Raw genomic sequence first — 14,533 nt, forward strand, 5'->3', positions numbered from 1 at the left:
CCTGAGGGCAGCCAGCCCCAGCTTTGGAGTTCTGAGACTGGAAGGACCAAGGGGACACCCCAGGTTGGAGGTTTTACTCTTGTTCTCTGAATGACTAGTCGAGGGAGGTTTCTAGTGGGATGGGATGGGCGTGCTCTTGGGAGGCAACAGGTGAGGTGCAAGGGGGGCATCAGAGATGCCCATTGTCAGCTGGGCACAGTGGCTCACGCCTGTAATCCCAGCACTTTGGGAGGCTGAGGCGGGCGTATCACCTGAGGTCAGGAGTTCAAGACCAGCTGAGCCAACATGGTGAAACCCTGTCTCTACTAAAAATACAAAAATTAGCCCAGCGTGGTGGCACGTGCCTGTAATCCCAGCTACTCGGGAGGCAGAGGCACGAGAATCACTTGAACCCGGGAGGTGGAGGTTGCAGTGGGCCGAAATGGCACCACTGCACTCCAGCCTGGGCGACAGAGACTCTGTCTCAAAGGGGAAAAAAAAAATGCCCGTTGTCCTGGGGGAGCTAAAGGGTTCACCTGGGGGCCGTGAACACCTTGGACAGCTCCCAGCTCCAGTCCTCAGTGGCTCCGGGTCACTCTTGCCCCCTGGTGGCCTCACTGAGCGCGGCCGCCGCGGCTCCAGCCAAAGCTGCAGTCGGGGCCGGGGCCGGGGCCGTTCTGCGTTCTTGTATTTGCTTTTCCCGCGAGTGGGGGTGCCCCTGCCTCTGTGGGCACACCTGTGCCTCCCTGCGCACCTGCTCAGCTTGTGAGCACCTGTCTGCATGAGCCCGGCGCTCCTGTGTCCCTGTGCGCTCGCGAGGCTAGGCCCATACAGGTCCTCTGCCCCATCGCGGGTGCGGGTGAGGGGCTGGGAGTCCTACCGGGAAGAGGCCAGAAGGGAGCGCATCCCGGAGACACCCACCCGCGGCCTAAATCCAGCCGGACTTCTGGGAACTGCACAGGCCCCGGAGGCCGCAGGTGCCGAGACACCCTGAGGCCGAGAGAGGTACAGAGAGGCCCGGAGAGGGGACCAGAACTGGAGCAGGGGGAGGGGGCGCAGCCTGGAGCAGCCCTCCCGCCCCCGCAGGTGGAGCGCGCAGGCGCAGTCTCCGTGCGCGCGCCTCGCCGGCGCCTCCATCCCGGATCCTTGCTGCAGCGTCAGCGCCGCCGCCCGTGCCTTTCCTCTTCCTCCTCCTTCTCCTTGGCCTCCGCCTCCTCTTTCCCCTCTGTCCTCCCCGGCTGCCTCCGCTGCTCCCGACGCGGAGCCCGGAGCCCGCGCCGAGCCCCCGGCCTCGCGGTGCCATGCTGCCCCGGCGGCGGCGTTGAAGGATGGCGACGCCGCTGCCTCCGCCCTCCCCGCGGCACCTGCGGCTGCTGCGGCTGCTGCTCTCCGGCCTCGTCCTCGGCGCGGCCCTGCGTGGAGCCGCCGCCGGCCACCCGGGTGAGCGAGCGCGCTGGGCGCAGGCCGCGGGGCTCCCCGGGGCCGGGATCGCCGGGCGGGAACCGGGTTGCCGGGCGCAGCCACCCTCGTCCTTCCCAGGCCCGCAGGCCCTGCAGGCCTAGTCCGCTAGCGGCGGCGGCCCCGCCTCGCCTAGGATGGAATAAACAGGCCCGGCTGGAGGGCGCAGCGCGGAGCCTCCGAAAGGCCGCGCCGGATGGGGCTTCTGCCGGTTCCCGGAGGCGAACCTGAGGTTCATGGCTTCTTCCGCAGGGAACCCGTCTGGCTCAGGCCTCCGTGCCGCGGCCATCTGGCTTTGGGCGGGCCCGCTGGGAGTCTGCCTGCGTCTCTGTGTGTCTCCGTGTTCGGGGCTCCTGCGGGTGCGGGCTGGCCCTGAGTGCCCGCCGGCTTCGCTGCCCGTGCGCGTCCCGGGGTCGGGGCCTAGTGCTGCTCTGCCTGTCCTCACTCCTTGGGTGGCGCTGGGCACCGGCTTTGTGCGCCATGGTGGGCGCTGAAGTTCCAGGGACACTTGATGGCGCCGGCTCGGGGTCCTGTTCTAGCTTCAATGTGGGGAGGCTGTTGTAGCCTCAGAGCCTCCTCCTGCACCCCCTGCCCTCGAGGGCACTGGCATTCTCTTTGGGACTGAGGGCTGCAGGTGGACTCTGGAGGAGGGTGATAAGGCCAGGGTCCTGGGACACCCTTCCAGCTGCACAGATGGGTCCTGAGGCTCCAGAGAGCAGAGCTCCCTGCAGGAACCCAGGATGCAAAGCTGACCTTTTTCTGGGGGGACTGAACTGGGAGACTGGACTGCATTCGTGCAATCCTCCTGGCAGCCCTGCAGAAGAGGTACTGTGAGCCCATTTTACAGGCAAGGAAACTGAGGCATGGAGAAGTTAAGTGGGTTGTGGCACAGCTGAGGCGCTGACCTGGGCAGCCTGTGTGGTCTCAAGAGACCAGAGTGAGGCCGGCTTCCTCCTGGGCACAGTGCCCCTGGATGGGAGGTGGGCATGAACAGGACAGGCTTCCGAGAGTCAGAGTGTGGTCAGCCAGGAAAGGCGGAGGCCACCTATTCAGGAAACGGGGCTGCAGCTGCTGTGCTAAGCCCGGGTGGGTGGCGGGTGCCAGTCCTCAGTTCACCGGCCTCTGCGGCTTCATGTCTGCCTCACCAGGAGACCTAGCAGGGCCCTCCCTAGGCAACCCCCCCACTCCCAGTGCCCAGTGCTTGGAAGGGAGGGCCCTCAGGCAGCCCAGACGTTGAGTGGTGGGGGGTGCCAGCCACTCTCCAACTGCTCTTGTTCCTGAGACCTCTCAGGAGGAGGAAGTGGGGGATGGAGGCTCCTGGGCTGGGGAATAATGGTCTGGGAGGGGCCTGGAACCCAGACCCTACAGCCGGCTTTGTACCTCAGGCCCCTGCCTTTGGCTTGGTGGACTGTGGGTTATCAGCACAGGGGTAGGGACTGCCTCACTCGCCAGGTGCCAAGCTGGCGGGTGGGCCCGGGTGGACCTGCTGGCACAGGTTTAATGTTTAACATGCCCAAGTCCCGGCCCACTGATACTGAGGCTGCTGCCCCAGGTCATGGAGGGTGGGCAGTGCCTGGCATTGGCTCCTGTGCCCACCTGCCACTGCAGCTGCTGAGGCTGCTGGAACTGCCTCGAAGGGAAGCCGACAGCCTGAGGGCCCTGAGTGTCAGGTTACCAAGGAAACCAAGCCAGCCAGCCAAGGTCTGGAGAAGGACAGATGCCCCGTGTGGCCCCAGTGGCCCTGCCCGCAGTGTGCAGTGTGGGGCTGGGCAGAGAGGAAGAGTCCTGGGTAGCCCGAGGTCCCACCGCAGACTTCCCAAGCAGGGTTGATGGCCCTGCTGGGGTTCCCCTGGCTCCACTGGCTCGTCGTGACTGGGGACATTCCTTAGCTTTGAGGCACTAAGCTTCTGCAGCCCAGAGGGGAAACTGAAGCAGAGGGCTATTGCCCTCTCGCCCCGTTCTCCAGCACCAGGATAAGACTGATTAGCCACATGTGTCAGCTGGTACCGTGGCCTGGGCCCCTCATCAGCGAGATGAAAGTGTGGTTAGGAACTAGTGTCTGGCCCGCCGTCCCCAGCACTGCCAACCTTGGCCTCCTGAGGCCCTTGGGTGCCACCTGGCCCCTGACTGCAGCCCCTGGTGGTGTGGCTTTGGGAGTGACCTGTTTGGGTTCTGTGTCTGAGGTCAGTGAGGCCAGCAGACTCCATTTTAGGTCTCCTTGGTGCCTGGGGTACAAGCCAGAGGCTGGAGGAGCAGCGTCCCTTCTTCCAGACTGCGCACTCGTTCAGTGCCGGATTCAGGGCAGAGCGGCACGCGAAGGAGAAGCCTCTGGCAGCATGGTTTGCTGCTCTCCAGAGACAGACCTAGGCCCCTCCCTCTGGGACTCCCAATCTGGATGGGGTTCCTGGCTCACTGTGGGGCATGTTGAGGCTGGAGACTGGGCTTGTGGGGCTGCACGGCCCTGCCCAAGAGAACTCAGCACTGTCTGGACAGTGAGGCTCAGCTTCTGAGTTGAGGGCTCTATCAGGCCTGGAAGTGGACCTGGGGAGGGGGAGGGGCAGGGTAGTTCTGAGAAGTCCTAGGACTGTTTGCTTCCTGGTTCTGAGCCCCTGCGGCAGGGAGGAAGGGCCTGTCCAGAACAATGGCCAGAACCAGGCCTGGCCAGCTCTGGGGGTGTCAGCGCTGCCATGTGCAGGGGCCGAGCCCCGCGGGGCCGTGAGCCGGCCCTGCCTTCTGCTTCCTTCCCAGATGCAGCCGCCTGTCCCGGGAGCCTGGACTGTGCCCTGAAGAGGCGGGCAAGGTGTCCCCCTGGTGCACATGCCTGTGGGCCCTGCCTTCAACCCTTCCAGGAGGACCAGCAAGGGCTCTGTGTGCCCAGGATGCGCCGGCCTCCGGGTACGAGGGCAAAGGGGGAAGTCGATGGGGGGATGTCCCTGCGTGAACCTCTCCCTGTAAGAAGCGGCCGGCCTGGCACAGTGGCTCATGCCTGTAATCCTAGCACTGTGAGAGGCCCAGGCAGGTGGATTTCTTGAGGTCAGGAGTTCAAAACCAGCTTGGCCAACAAGGTGAAACCCTGTCTCTACCAAAAAAACAAAATAGCCGGGCGTGGTGGCACATGCCTGTAGTCCCAGCTACTCGGGAGGCTGAGGCAGGAGAATCGCTTTAACCTGGGAGGCAGAGGTTGCAGTGAGCCGAGATTGCACCACTGTACTCCAGCCTGGGCGACAGAGTGAGACTGTGTCTCAAAAAAAAAAAAAGAAAAAAAAGAAGCCTGCAGCCTCGATGCCCAGACCTGTGCCAGGTGGTCCCAGTGCCCCTGGACCTTGTGGGGTGTTGGGTCCAAGGCCTGGGAGATCCTCCTTCACTCTCCACGAAGCTTCCCACCCTTTCCAAATGGAGCTGGACCCAGGCCTGGGGCACTCAGGCCCACCTAGGGGAAGAGCTGTACAATAGGATATGCTGGAGTGGCCACGGGAGAGGAGGGGTCCATTCTCCCTGGGCCTGGGTTCTGCAGGGTCTGCCCAGAAGCCCTCCAGGCCCCCACTTCCCCGTCCGCAGGCAGCTTGCTCTTTTCCACCGCTCACTGTCCTGTCCACCCGTTGGCACATGTTTACGTGTGCTGGCACAGCTGGGTGCTGGGTGTGCCCCACCTGCTAGCCTGAGCCGCATCTGTCGGGATGGCCAGTCACTGAGTGACTTCAGGTGGTGAGGGCTTTGCTCAGAGGTGCTGGGGGTGGGAGCAGCGGCGGCTTCCCAGAGGGGGTATTGAGAGGGGCACCGAGAAGTGGCTATAAGGGTCTGTGTGGGCTCATCGCCTGCCTACCGGGGAGCGTCTGCCTGGACTGTGCAGCCCACAGTGGGCACCACTGGGGCCCTGCCACCAGCCCCACCCCTGACGGCTGCGCCTGTTCTCCTGATGACCTGGGGAGGGGTCCCGGATGCTTGACTTCCTTTGGCTTTCCCGCACTCCTTGGGGAGTCACTGCTCCTCTGCCTGAGAACGTGCTTGGAGGTGGGGAAGCAGAAGGAGCTATGCTGGCCGGCCCTTTATGGACATGCGTTGGGGCGAGAGATCCCACTCCTTCCTCCCCCTGCCCGGTCTTTGGACATTTCCCTAGCACCTCCTCCCCCTTGCCCTGCCCCCACTTTCCGGGAAGCACTGCCCCTCACAGGAAGCGCCCCCACTGTCACCATGGCAATCCGGGAGGGAGAGGGCCCCCAGGCGTGTTCCCAGTCCTCAGGAGCCTGGGAGGAACCTGCCAGGAACAGGGAGGCCGGGCCTGGGGCTACCTCCTGGACGGGGTCCCTCCACCTGATGGCCCCTCACCCTCCCCAGGTGGGGGCCGGCCCCAGCCCAGACTGGAAGATGAGATTGACTTCCTGGCCCAGGAGCTTGCCCTGAAGGAGTCTGGACACTCAACTCCGCCCCTGCCCAAGGCCCGACAGCGGCTCCCAGAGCCTGGTGAGACCCCCGCTTCCCCTGCCCCATGGCCCTGTCACCAGCCCAGTGCTCTCGCTCTAACCTGTCCTCTCTCGCAGCCACCCTGGGCTTCTCAGCACGGGGACAGGGACTGGAGCTGGGCTTCCCCTCCACTCCAGGAACCCCCATGCCCACGCCCCACACCTCCCTGGGCTCCCCTGTGTCATCCGAGCCGGTGCACATGTCGCCCCTGGAGCCCCGGGGAGGGCACGGCGACAGCCTCGCCCTTGGTAGGTCTTCGTCAGGGGTGGGCAGGGGCGGCAGGGCCCCCCGCAGAGGCTGCCCTCACACGCCCCCTTCCGCAGTGCTGATCCTGGCATTCTGTGTGGCTGGTGTGGCTGCCCTCTCCGTAGCCTCTCTCTGCTGGTGCAGGTGAGCCAGCGGCCGCGGGCAGGGCAGGGAGGGCACCACACGCTCAGAGGTCTCAGGCCCCACTCCCCACAGGCTGCAGCGTGAGATCCGCCTGACCCAGAAGACTGACTACGCCGCTGCGAAGGCCCCTGGCTCACCTGCAGCGCCCCGGATCTCGGTGTGTGGCCCTCTTCGGCCCTGAGGCTCCCGTCTAACTCTGACCGCCACCTGACCCTCACCCGCTCCTTCCCACAGCCTGGGGACCAGCGGCTGGCACACAGCGCGGAGATGTACCACTACCAGCACCAGCGGCAGCAGATGCTGTGCCTGGAGCGGTGAGTGGCTGCCCCGGCCCCGCCACCCCCTCCCACCCACCTCCCATCCCCACCTCCACCTCCCCTGGTCAACTTTACCCTGGGCCCTGCCACCCTCACCTGCACCCTCACCTTCACCTCCCCTGCCGCCCTGCACCCTCACCTCCCCGGCCAACTTCACCCTGGGCTCTGCTCCCCTGCCACCCCAGGGCTGAGGTGGGCTGAGTGCCCACTTCCAGACTGGGCCACTGGCACCTCGGGGGTGTGGGGAGGACCCAGTGATCCCCCCCCACCCAGGCATAAAGAGCCCCCCAAGGAGCTGGACACGGCCTCCTCGGATGAGGAGAACGAGGACGGAGACTTCACGGTGTACGAGTGCCCGGGCCTGGCCCCAGTGAGTGCCTCAGGGTACAGGGAGGGGCATACCATCTCCTGGGGTTTCCTCCCAGCAAGCATGCCCCCAGTCCACCCACTGCCCAGCCTGACACCCACGTTCGCAGACCGGGGAAATGGAGGTGCGCAACCCTCTATTCGACCACGCCGCACTGTCCGCACCCCTGCCGGCCCCCAGCTCACCGCCCGCGCTGCCATGACCTGGAGGCAGACAGACGCCCACCTGTTCCCTGACCTCGAGATCCCCGGGGAGGGGCAGGGCCCGGAGCTTCCCACTAAAAACATGTTTTGATGCTGTGTGCTTGTGACTGGGCCTTGGGCTTCAGGCCCTGGGATCCCTTGCCAGGGAGACCCCCAAACATTTGTGCCAGGAGACCTCCTGGTCCCCTGCACCTCTCCTGTTCAGTTTGGACCCCCAAACTGGAGGGGCAGGGAGAACCGTGGAGCGCAGGAATGGGTGGGGAATTCTAGAGACAAAAGCCAATTAAAGTCCATTTCAGATCTGCGGCTTCTGCCTGTGTTGCCGGCTTGGGTTAATCTTCCGCCGTCCCCATCCACCATTTGGGGCCCTGGTAGATGGACCTCTGAGTGGGGGGGCCTGGGGTCTGCTCTTGGACCCCCAGAGGGTGGAGGCCTTTCCGTCCCCTCATGAGGAGGACCTTCCTGTCCCGTGGAGCTGGAGGAGAGGCCACGGGATCATCCCCACCCTCCTCAGCCAGGCCTCACCCCTGCGGACCCTTCTACTCAGGTGGGAGAGGGGAAGGGTGCGGCATAGGGCTGGGCCAGCCCAGAGTTGGTTCTGCGGTCCGAAAGACCCCATCCTGTGTGATAAAGAGGACTGGAGCAGGGGACAGTCCACACACACCTGGATGTGGGTACCCATCACCTCCAGGCAGAAGGAAAATGATGCAGACATTGAATCTGGGTTTCTCATGGGGACTGCGGACGTCAGGCCCTGCAGCACGCGGAGAAGGGATGGCAGGCAGGGGTACCTGTGTGGCACCAGCTATGCACAGCCAGGTGGACTCATGGGGCCGGGTGAGGGGTGTGATGGGAGGGGCCTGGACACCTGGAGCTGGGACTTGGCCCCTCCTAAATTTGGAGCAAGAAGGCCCCAAGGGAGGGAGGGGGACCATGTGGTCAAAAGTGCCCAGATCAGGCCAGTACCAGGTCAGCGTGCAGGGCCTGAAACTCTGTGTCCCACTGACGCTGGGGATGTAGGAGGACTGGGTTCAGAAGCGCCTCAGTGGTTATTAGGAGTCTGGAGGTCCAGGCGCCTAGACAGCCCTGGTGTGTTCTTATTATTAATCAGGGTTCTCTTATTTATTTATTTATGAGACGGAGTTTCGCTCTTATTGCCCAAGCTGGAGTGCAATGGCGCGATCTTGGCTCACCGCAACCTCTGCTTCCCAGGTTCAAGGGATTCTCCTGCCTCAGCCTCCCGAGTAGCTGGGATTATTGGCATGCGCCAGCACACCCAACTTATTTTGTATTTTTAGTAGAGTTTTCTCCATGTTGGCCAGGCTGGTCTCGAATTCTCGACCTCAGGTGATTTGCCCACCTTGGCCTCCCAAAATGCTGGGATTACAGGCGTGAGCCACCGCACCCGGCCAGTCAGGGTCCTCTTACAGAAACAGAACTAATAGGAGATATATATATGGAGGGGGCCCAGGCACGGTGGCTCACGCCTGTAATCCCAGCACTTTGGGAGGCTGAGGCGGGCAGATTGCCTGAGCTCAGGAGTTTGAGACCAGCCTGGGCAACACAGTAAAACCCCGTCTCTACTAAAATACAAAGAATTAGCCAGGCGTGGCAGCGGGCACCTGTAGTCCCAACTGTCTGGAGGCTGAGGCAGGAGAATTGCTTGAACCCAAGAGGCGGAGGTTGCAGTGAGCCGAGATTGCACCACCGCACTCCAGCCTGGAGACAGCCAGACTCTGTGTTAAAAAAAAACAAAGAAGAAGAAAAAAGAAATATATATATATATAAAGGGGAGTTTATTAAGTATTAACTTACATGATCACAAGGTCCCACAATAGGCCGTCTGCAAGCTGCAGAGCAAGAAGAGCCAGTCCAAGTCTCAAAGCTGAACTTGGAGTCCGATGTTTGAGGGCAGGAAGTGTCCAGCACGGGAGAAAGATGCATGCTGGGAGGCGAGGCCCATCGTCTCCTTTTCACGTTTCTCTGCTTTATATTCACTGGCAGCCGATTGGGTTTTGTCCACCAGATGAAGGGTGGGTCTGCCCTCTGCAGCCACTGACTCAAATGTTAATCTCTTTTGGCAACACCCTCACAGACACAGCCAGGATCAATACTTTGTATCCTTCAATCCAATCAAGTTGACAGTATTAACTATCACACCTGGCATGGCGAAGATAAGACCCACTGGGCACAGTCCCTGGAGAACGGGTGGGCCAGGCAGACTGGGGGAAAACTGCTCACCTCTGCTGGGGAGACTGGCTTGACCTAAGCAACATGTTTTGGGGGCCAGAGCCCACCCAGACCAGGAAGCCCCCTTGACCCTCACCTCTCACTCCTTGCCTGTGACTTCGGGCTGGCCCTCAGCTGGAAGCCTCCGTGGCCCTCTAGGCACTGCTATGATAGGGCAGGGTGTGATGGGAGCCTGTGTGTGGGCCCTGGTGTGATGGGTGCGTGCATGGGGGAGGGTGGACGCTGAGCCCACGTGGCACACCCATGCCCACACCCATGCCCACCATCCTTCACTCTAAGCCATTAGCCACAGGTAAAGCAGGTGGGTGCAGAGAGGCCCGGGCGTCACTCAAGGATACAGGGCAGCGTCTGGCCCAGGCCAGTGTGTCAGTGGCTAGGAGGCTCCCCTGGAGCTCCACAGTCAGTCCCTCAGGTCACAACACCTGTCCTGCTGGCCTGACCCAGGGACCCCAAAGCAGCCTCCTAGTGTGTTCCATCTTCTTGGGGTCCCCAACCTGTCCCCAGGGTCCCTGCTGCCCATTTTCTCAGGGATTGGCAAGGAGGGTCTTCCTCCCAGAGCAGCTGCATGAGAAGGGAGCCGGTGGGCCTGAGCTGGGGAAGGGTTGGCAGGGGGCTGGGGTCCTCCGGTTGCGGCACAGGCCCCCATGCAACCCAGCACCCTGGGATTTGTGGATTTTTTTTTTTTTTTTTTTTTGAGACAGACTCTCACTCTGTCACCCAGGCTGCAGTGCAGTGATATGATCTTGGCTATCTGCAATCTCCATCTCCCAGGTTCAAGCGATTCTCCTGCCTCAGCCTCCTGAGTAGCTGGGATTACAGGTGCCCACCACCACACCCAGCTAATTGTTGTATTTTTAGTGGAGACGGGGTTTCAGTATGTTGGCCAGGCTGGTCTCGAACTGCTGACCTCAGGTGATCCACCTGCCTTGGCCTCCCAAAGTGGGATTACAGGCATTAGCCACCACGCCAGCTTTTTGGCTTTTGTTGGCCCCTGGCCAATTCAGACAGAAGGCCTTCAACTTTGTCCAAGCTCCTGCCCCCAGCCATCAGGAGCCCCCTTGCTCCCATAGGCCCCAGGCTGTGGGTGAGCTGCCCTGGGACTCCCAGGAACTCTGGAGACCCCAATCCTGGGCTTGGGACCTGGCTCAGCCTTGCCTGGGGTCCCATTACTTCCTTTCCACTTTACCTTCTGCTGTTGCTATCCCTGTCCCAGGGCCCTGGTGGCATCAAGAGGCAGACTTCACCTTGGTTTCTGGCTTGACCCTGAGCCCTGAGCCTGCCTAATCCTGCTGACCCTGGCCTGGCAGCCCAGCCCCCTCTCTAGTTCCCACTTGAGGAAGCCCAGCGAGACGCTGATGTGCGTCTTCCAGCCTCAGCTACCTCCCCACTTGGTGCCCTGCCCACACCTGGTGACCTCCTGAGCACAGATGCCCAAGGGTGACATGCAGACCCTGGCAGAGACCCTGGGGTGGCACTCATCTGTGCGGAGATGCCCCCAACCCAGCAAGATGCTGGGGCAGGACCATGCTTGGCCCAGAATGTGGGGCATGTGATCCCCGAGCCAACACCCTAGGAAGCGAGGACCTCCCCAGCTTCTGGCCCTAGGAGGCGATCTTGTTCCCCAGCCTGGGTGGCTGGGTGGGCCGGCCCCAGGTTCACAGTTCCTGGCTGCAGCCCACCCCTACAGCCACGCAACACAGAGGAGCAGGTCAGGGCAAAACTTGGGGTGCAGAGTGGGTCCCTGGAGGACCACAGCCCCACCCAGCAGCTCCACCTGGAGGAGAACAAGGACACAGACATGATCCACCCCCCACCCCCCCCACCCCCACCCCCCCACCCCCCCACCCCCCCACCCCCACCCCCCACCCCCCCACCCCCCCACCCCCCCACCCCCCACCCCCCACCCCCCCCACCCCCGTCCTGGGGCTCGATGGGACGAAAGTGGGAGGGGAGGTGCTGGGCTCACCCGCTGCACCGCCCCGTGCTGCTCCTCGACCAGTCCCTCCACTTGGGGGTCCCCTTGGCCACCTGCCAGGCTCCGTGCACCCACCCACCTTTCCAAAGCGAGGTCAGAGGGGTTTTCCAGCCCCCAGTTCCACCTTGTTATTGAGGATGAAAGGCCGGCTCCCTTCTCGCCGGGGGCCATGTAGCTTTGCAGCACACCACAAGGGGGCGCTCGAGACACGCATCTGGACTGCCTTGCTCAAGCCAACCGGGTGAAGCAGGTGAGGGATCACGGAGACAGCCAGGCTCAGCCCACTCTCTGAGGCGCCCCTCGGGCTGGGGCTGGATGCCCCTCACCTTGCTGCTGCCCTGGGTGCCGCTGTCTGCAGGGGGCACTGGCCAGTGGTCTGCACTTGGTCTGGAGTGAGGCCCACTGGGTTGAGGCCTCTTCAGTGGTCATCCACCGGGAAGCTGGCCCACAGTGAAGGCTCTGCTGGGAAGAGCTTGTGTCCTGATCATCACGATGCCCACAGACCACGGAGCTGGGGTTGGCTGCCTGCCTGGGTCCACACAAACCCAGGGAGTCAGATGGCCTGGGTGGGGTGAGATGAGGAGGAGCCCCCATCCCACAACTTTCTCTTTGACTCATGCCCTTTTCTTTCCTCTGAGAGGCTTTCGTTCTGACCCATTTCTGGGCAAAACCCCCGAGCCCCGTTTGCCAGCTCGCAGGTTCCCACGCACAGCTGGGCCCCATGGCAGCCACCCTGCCCGGGGTCCTCAAGGAGGAGCAAGCTAGGGTGGGGGAGGCTCCCGCAAATCCACCCAGGAAGGGAGCAGACTGGCTGCGGCTGAGGTCGGTGGCGAGGGACCCTGCCAGCCTGGCAGCACAAACAGGAAGGATGGCGGGCTCTGGCAGCCAGAGGCCGGGTCACCTGCAGGTGCGGCAGGACGGCCTCCTTCCTGCAGGAGCTGCCACCGGGTGCCCATTGCAGGGAGAAGAGGTGGGGTGGCGTGAGGCTGAAGCCAAAGTGAGGCTCCCCGGGGGCTCCCTGCCAGGAAAGGAATGCTGGGGTGGGATTAAAGGCCCAGGTGCCACTGTGGTCATCACCCAAAACATGGTGGGCTGGAAGGGAGGGGCGGGAGGCGACTGCCCACTCTGGTGCCAGCCCCTAAGCTGAGCAGTTCAGGTGCTGACAGTTTCCCATGGCGCCCACAGGAACCCCTCCCTCCAAGCCCCCTCCCTCCAAGCTCCCCTCCCTCCAGGCCCCTCCCTTCAAGCCCCCCACCCTTCAAGGCCCCTCCCTCCAGCACCACTCCCTCCAAACCTCCCTCCCTCCAAAACCCCCTCCCTCGAAGTCCCCCTCCCTCCAAGCCCCCCTCCCGTCAAGCCCCCTCCCACCAACCTCCCTCCCTCCAAGCTCCCCTCCCTCCAGCCTCCCTCCCTTCAAGACCCCCACCCTTCAAGCCCTCTCCCTCCAGCCCCCCTCCCTCCAGCCCTCCTCCCTCCAAGCCCCCTCCCTCCAGCCCCCCTCCAAACCCCCTTCCTCCAGCCCCCCTCCCTCTAGCCTCCCTCCCTTCAATCCCTCTTGCCTCCAAAGCCCCTCCCTCCAGACCCCCTCCCTCCATGCCCTCTCCCTCCAGCTCCCCTCCCTCCAGCCCCCCTCCCTTCAAGCCCCCTCCCTCCAAGTTCCTCGCTCCAGCCTCCCTCCTTCCAGGCCCCTCCCTCCAAGGCCCCCTCCCTCCAAACCCCCTTCCTCCAGTCCCCCTCCCTCCAGCCCCCCTCCCTCCAGCCTTCCTCCCTCTAGCCGTTGCACAAGTTCCGCAGCACAGCTCAGCTCGGAGGCTACACTGGGCCACAGGGGTGGGGGCCTCTGACTACCACCCTGTCCCAGTCTTGCCTCTGTCCCCACAGTGGGATCCTCCCACTTCAGTCTCCAGCTGCCAGCTGCCTGGTTCCCCTCCCAAGGCAGCCTTGTACTCACTGTGGGGCCGGGGATAGGCCAGCAGCCCCTGGGGCCCAAGAGTAGAACAGGACAGGGACGGGGTGGTGGGAGGCAGGCCCCCTCGGAGGGTGCTGGGGTAAAGGCCTGGACAACAGTTAATGGTTGCCATTCCTCCCAGGACACATGATCTGAGCCCTCAAAGGACCTGACAGGACAGACGCATCCTCATTCCCGGAATCCCAGCGTTTTGGGAGGCCGAGGTGGGAGGATTGCTTGAGCCCAGGAGTTTGAAACCAGCCTGGACAACATAGCAAGACTCTGTCTCTACAAAAAATTTTTAAAAATTAACCAGGCATGGTGATGCACACCCATAGACCCAGCTACTTGGGAGGCTGAGGTGGGAGCATTGCTTGAGCCCAGGAGATTGAGGCAGCAGTGAACCGTGACTGCGCCACTGCACTCCAGTCTGGGTAACAGAGCAAGACCCTGTCTCAAAAAGACCAAAAACCAAGAAACAAAAACCCACACACAAAAAAGCAAACTTGGCTGGGCACGGTGGCTCACGCATGGAATCCAAGCACTTTGGGAGGCCGAGGCTTGTGGATCATCTGAAGTCAGGAGTTCAAGACCAGCCTGGCCAACATGAGAAAACCCCATCTCTACTAAAAACACAAAAATTAGCTGGGCGTGGTGGCAGGCGCCTGTAATCTCAGCTACTCGGGAGGCTGAGACAGGAGAATCCCTTGGACCCGGGAGGTGGAGGTTGCAGTGAGCCGAGATCACACCACTTGATCCTGACTTCAGGTGATCCACAAGCCTCGGCCTCCCAAAGGGCTGGGATTGCAGCCTGGGCAATAGTGCAAGACTCCTTCTCAAACAAACAAACAAACAAACAAACAAACCAAGCCTGACCTGCATTGAGATCTCCAGGACGTCACATTGGGCATGAGGGCTGGGTCTGCCCATGCCTGGGACCCCACAAGGTCCTTTGCAGCAGAGTGGCCATCTGGTTGGGGTGAAGCTGATGGAGCCTGCCACTGTGGCTGAGAGTGGGGTGTTGGCTGGGGCTCAGGGTGACCCTGCAGGGCCATCCCAGCCTGGCTGACGCCCAACATGGGCTGGTGTAGAAGGAACCTGGCCCCGAGGCTCCAGGCCCTGGCTAGAGGAAGCACGGACTCTTCAGGCTGGGTCCTCTCCTCTTCCTGGAGCGGGTGCCAGCCC

The 14,533-nt window shown here is 62.7% G+C and overlaps 2 protein-coding genes across 2 annotated transcripts; one reads left to right on the plus strand and one right to left on the minus strand.

Moving 5' to 3' along the window:
* The first annotated feature begins 597 nt into the window (after positions 1-597).
* On the plus strand, positions 598-7,486 carry NPDC1 (neural proliferation, differentiation and control 1). Its single transcript, XM_010372677.2, has 9 exons — positions 598-1,419; positions 4,186-4,332; positions 5,773-5,898; positions 5,976-6,146; positions 6,222-6,288; positions 6,361-6,445; positions 6,523-6,602; positions 6,879-6,975; positions 7,082-7,486. Exons 1-9 carry the CDS (start codon positions 1,308-1,310, stop codon positions 7,172-7,174), a joined length of 978 nt encoding a protein of 325 aa, XP_010370979.1. The 5' UTR covers positions 598-1,307; the 3' UTR covers positions 7,175-7,486.
* Positions 7,487-11,353: 3,867 nt separating this feature from the next.
* C16H9orf139 (chromosome 16 C9orf139 homolog) lies at positions 11,354-14,459 on the minus strand. The gene is given in 5 exon segments (XM_010372861.2): positions 11,354-12,164; positions 12,166-12,210; positions 12,212-12,285; positions 12,287-12,366; positions 14,253-14,459. Coding segments are annotated over 5 exon segments (585 nt in total). The 5' UTR covers positions 14,428-14,459; the 3' UTR covers positions 11,354-11,953.
* Between the last annotated feature and the right edge of the window lie 74 nt (positions 14,460-14,533).

The sequence above is a fragment of the Rhinopithecus roxellana genome, chromosome 16 (genome assembly GCF_007565055.1).
Source record: "Rhinopithecus roxellana isolate Shanxi Qingling chromosome 16, ASM756505v1, whole genome shotgun sequence".
Taxonomy (NCBI): Eukaryota; Metazoa; Chordata; class Mammalia; order Primates; family Cercopithecidae; genus Rhinopithecus; species Rhinopithecus roxellana.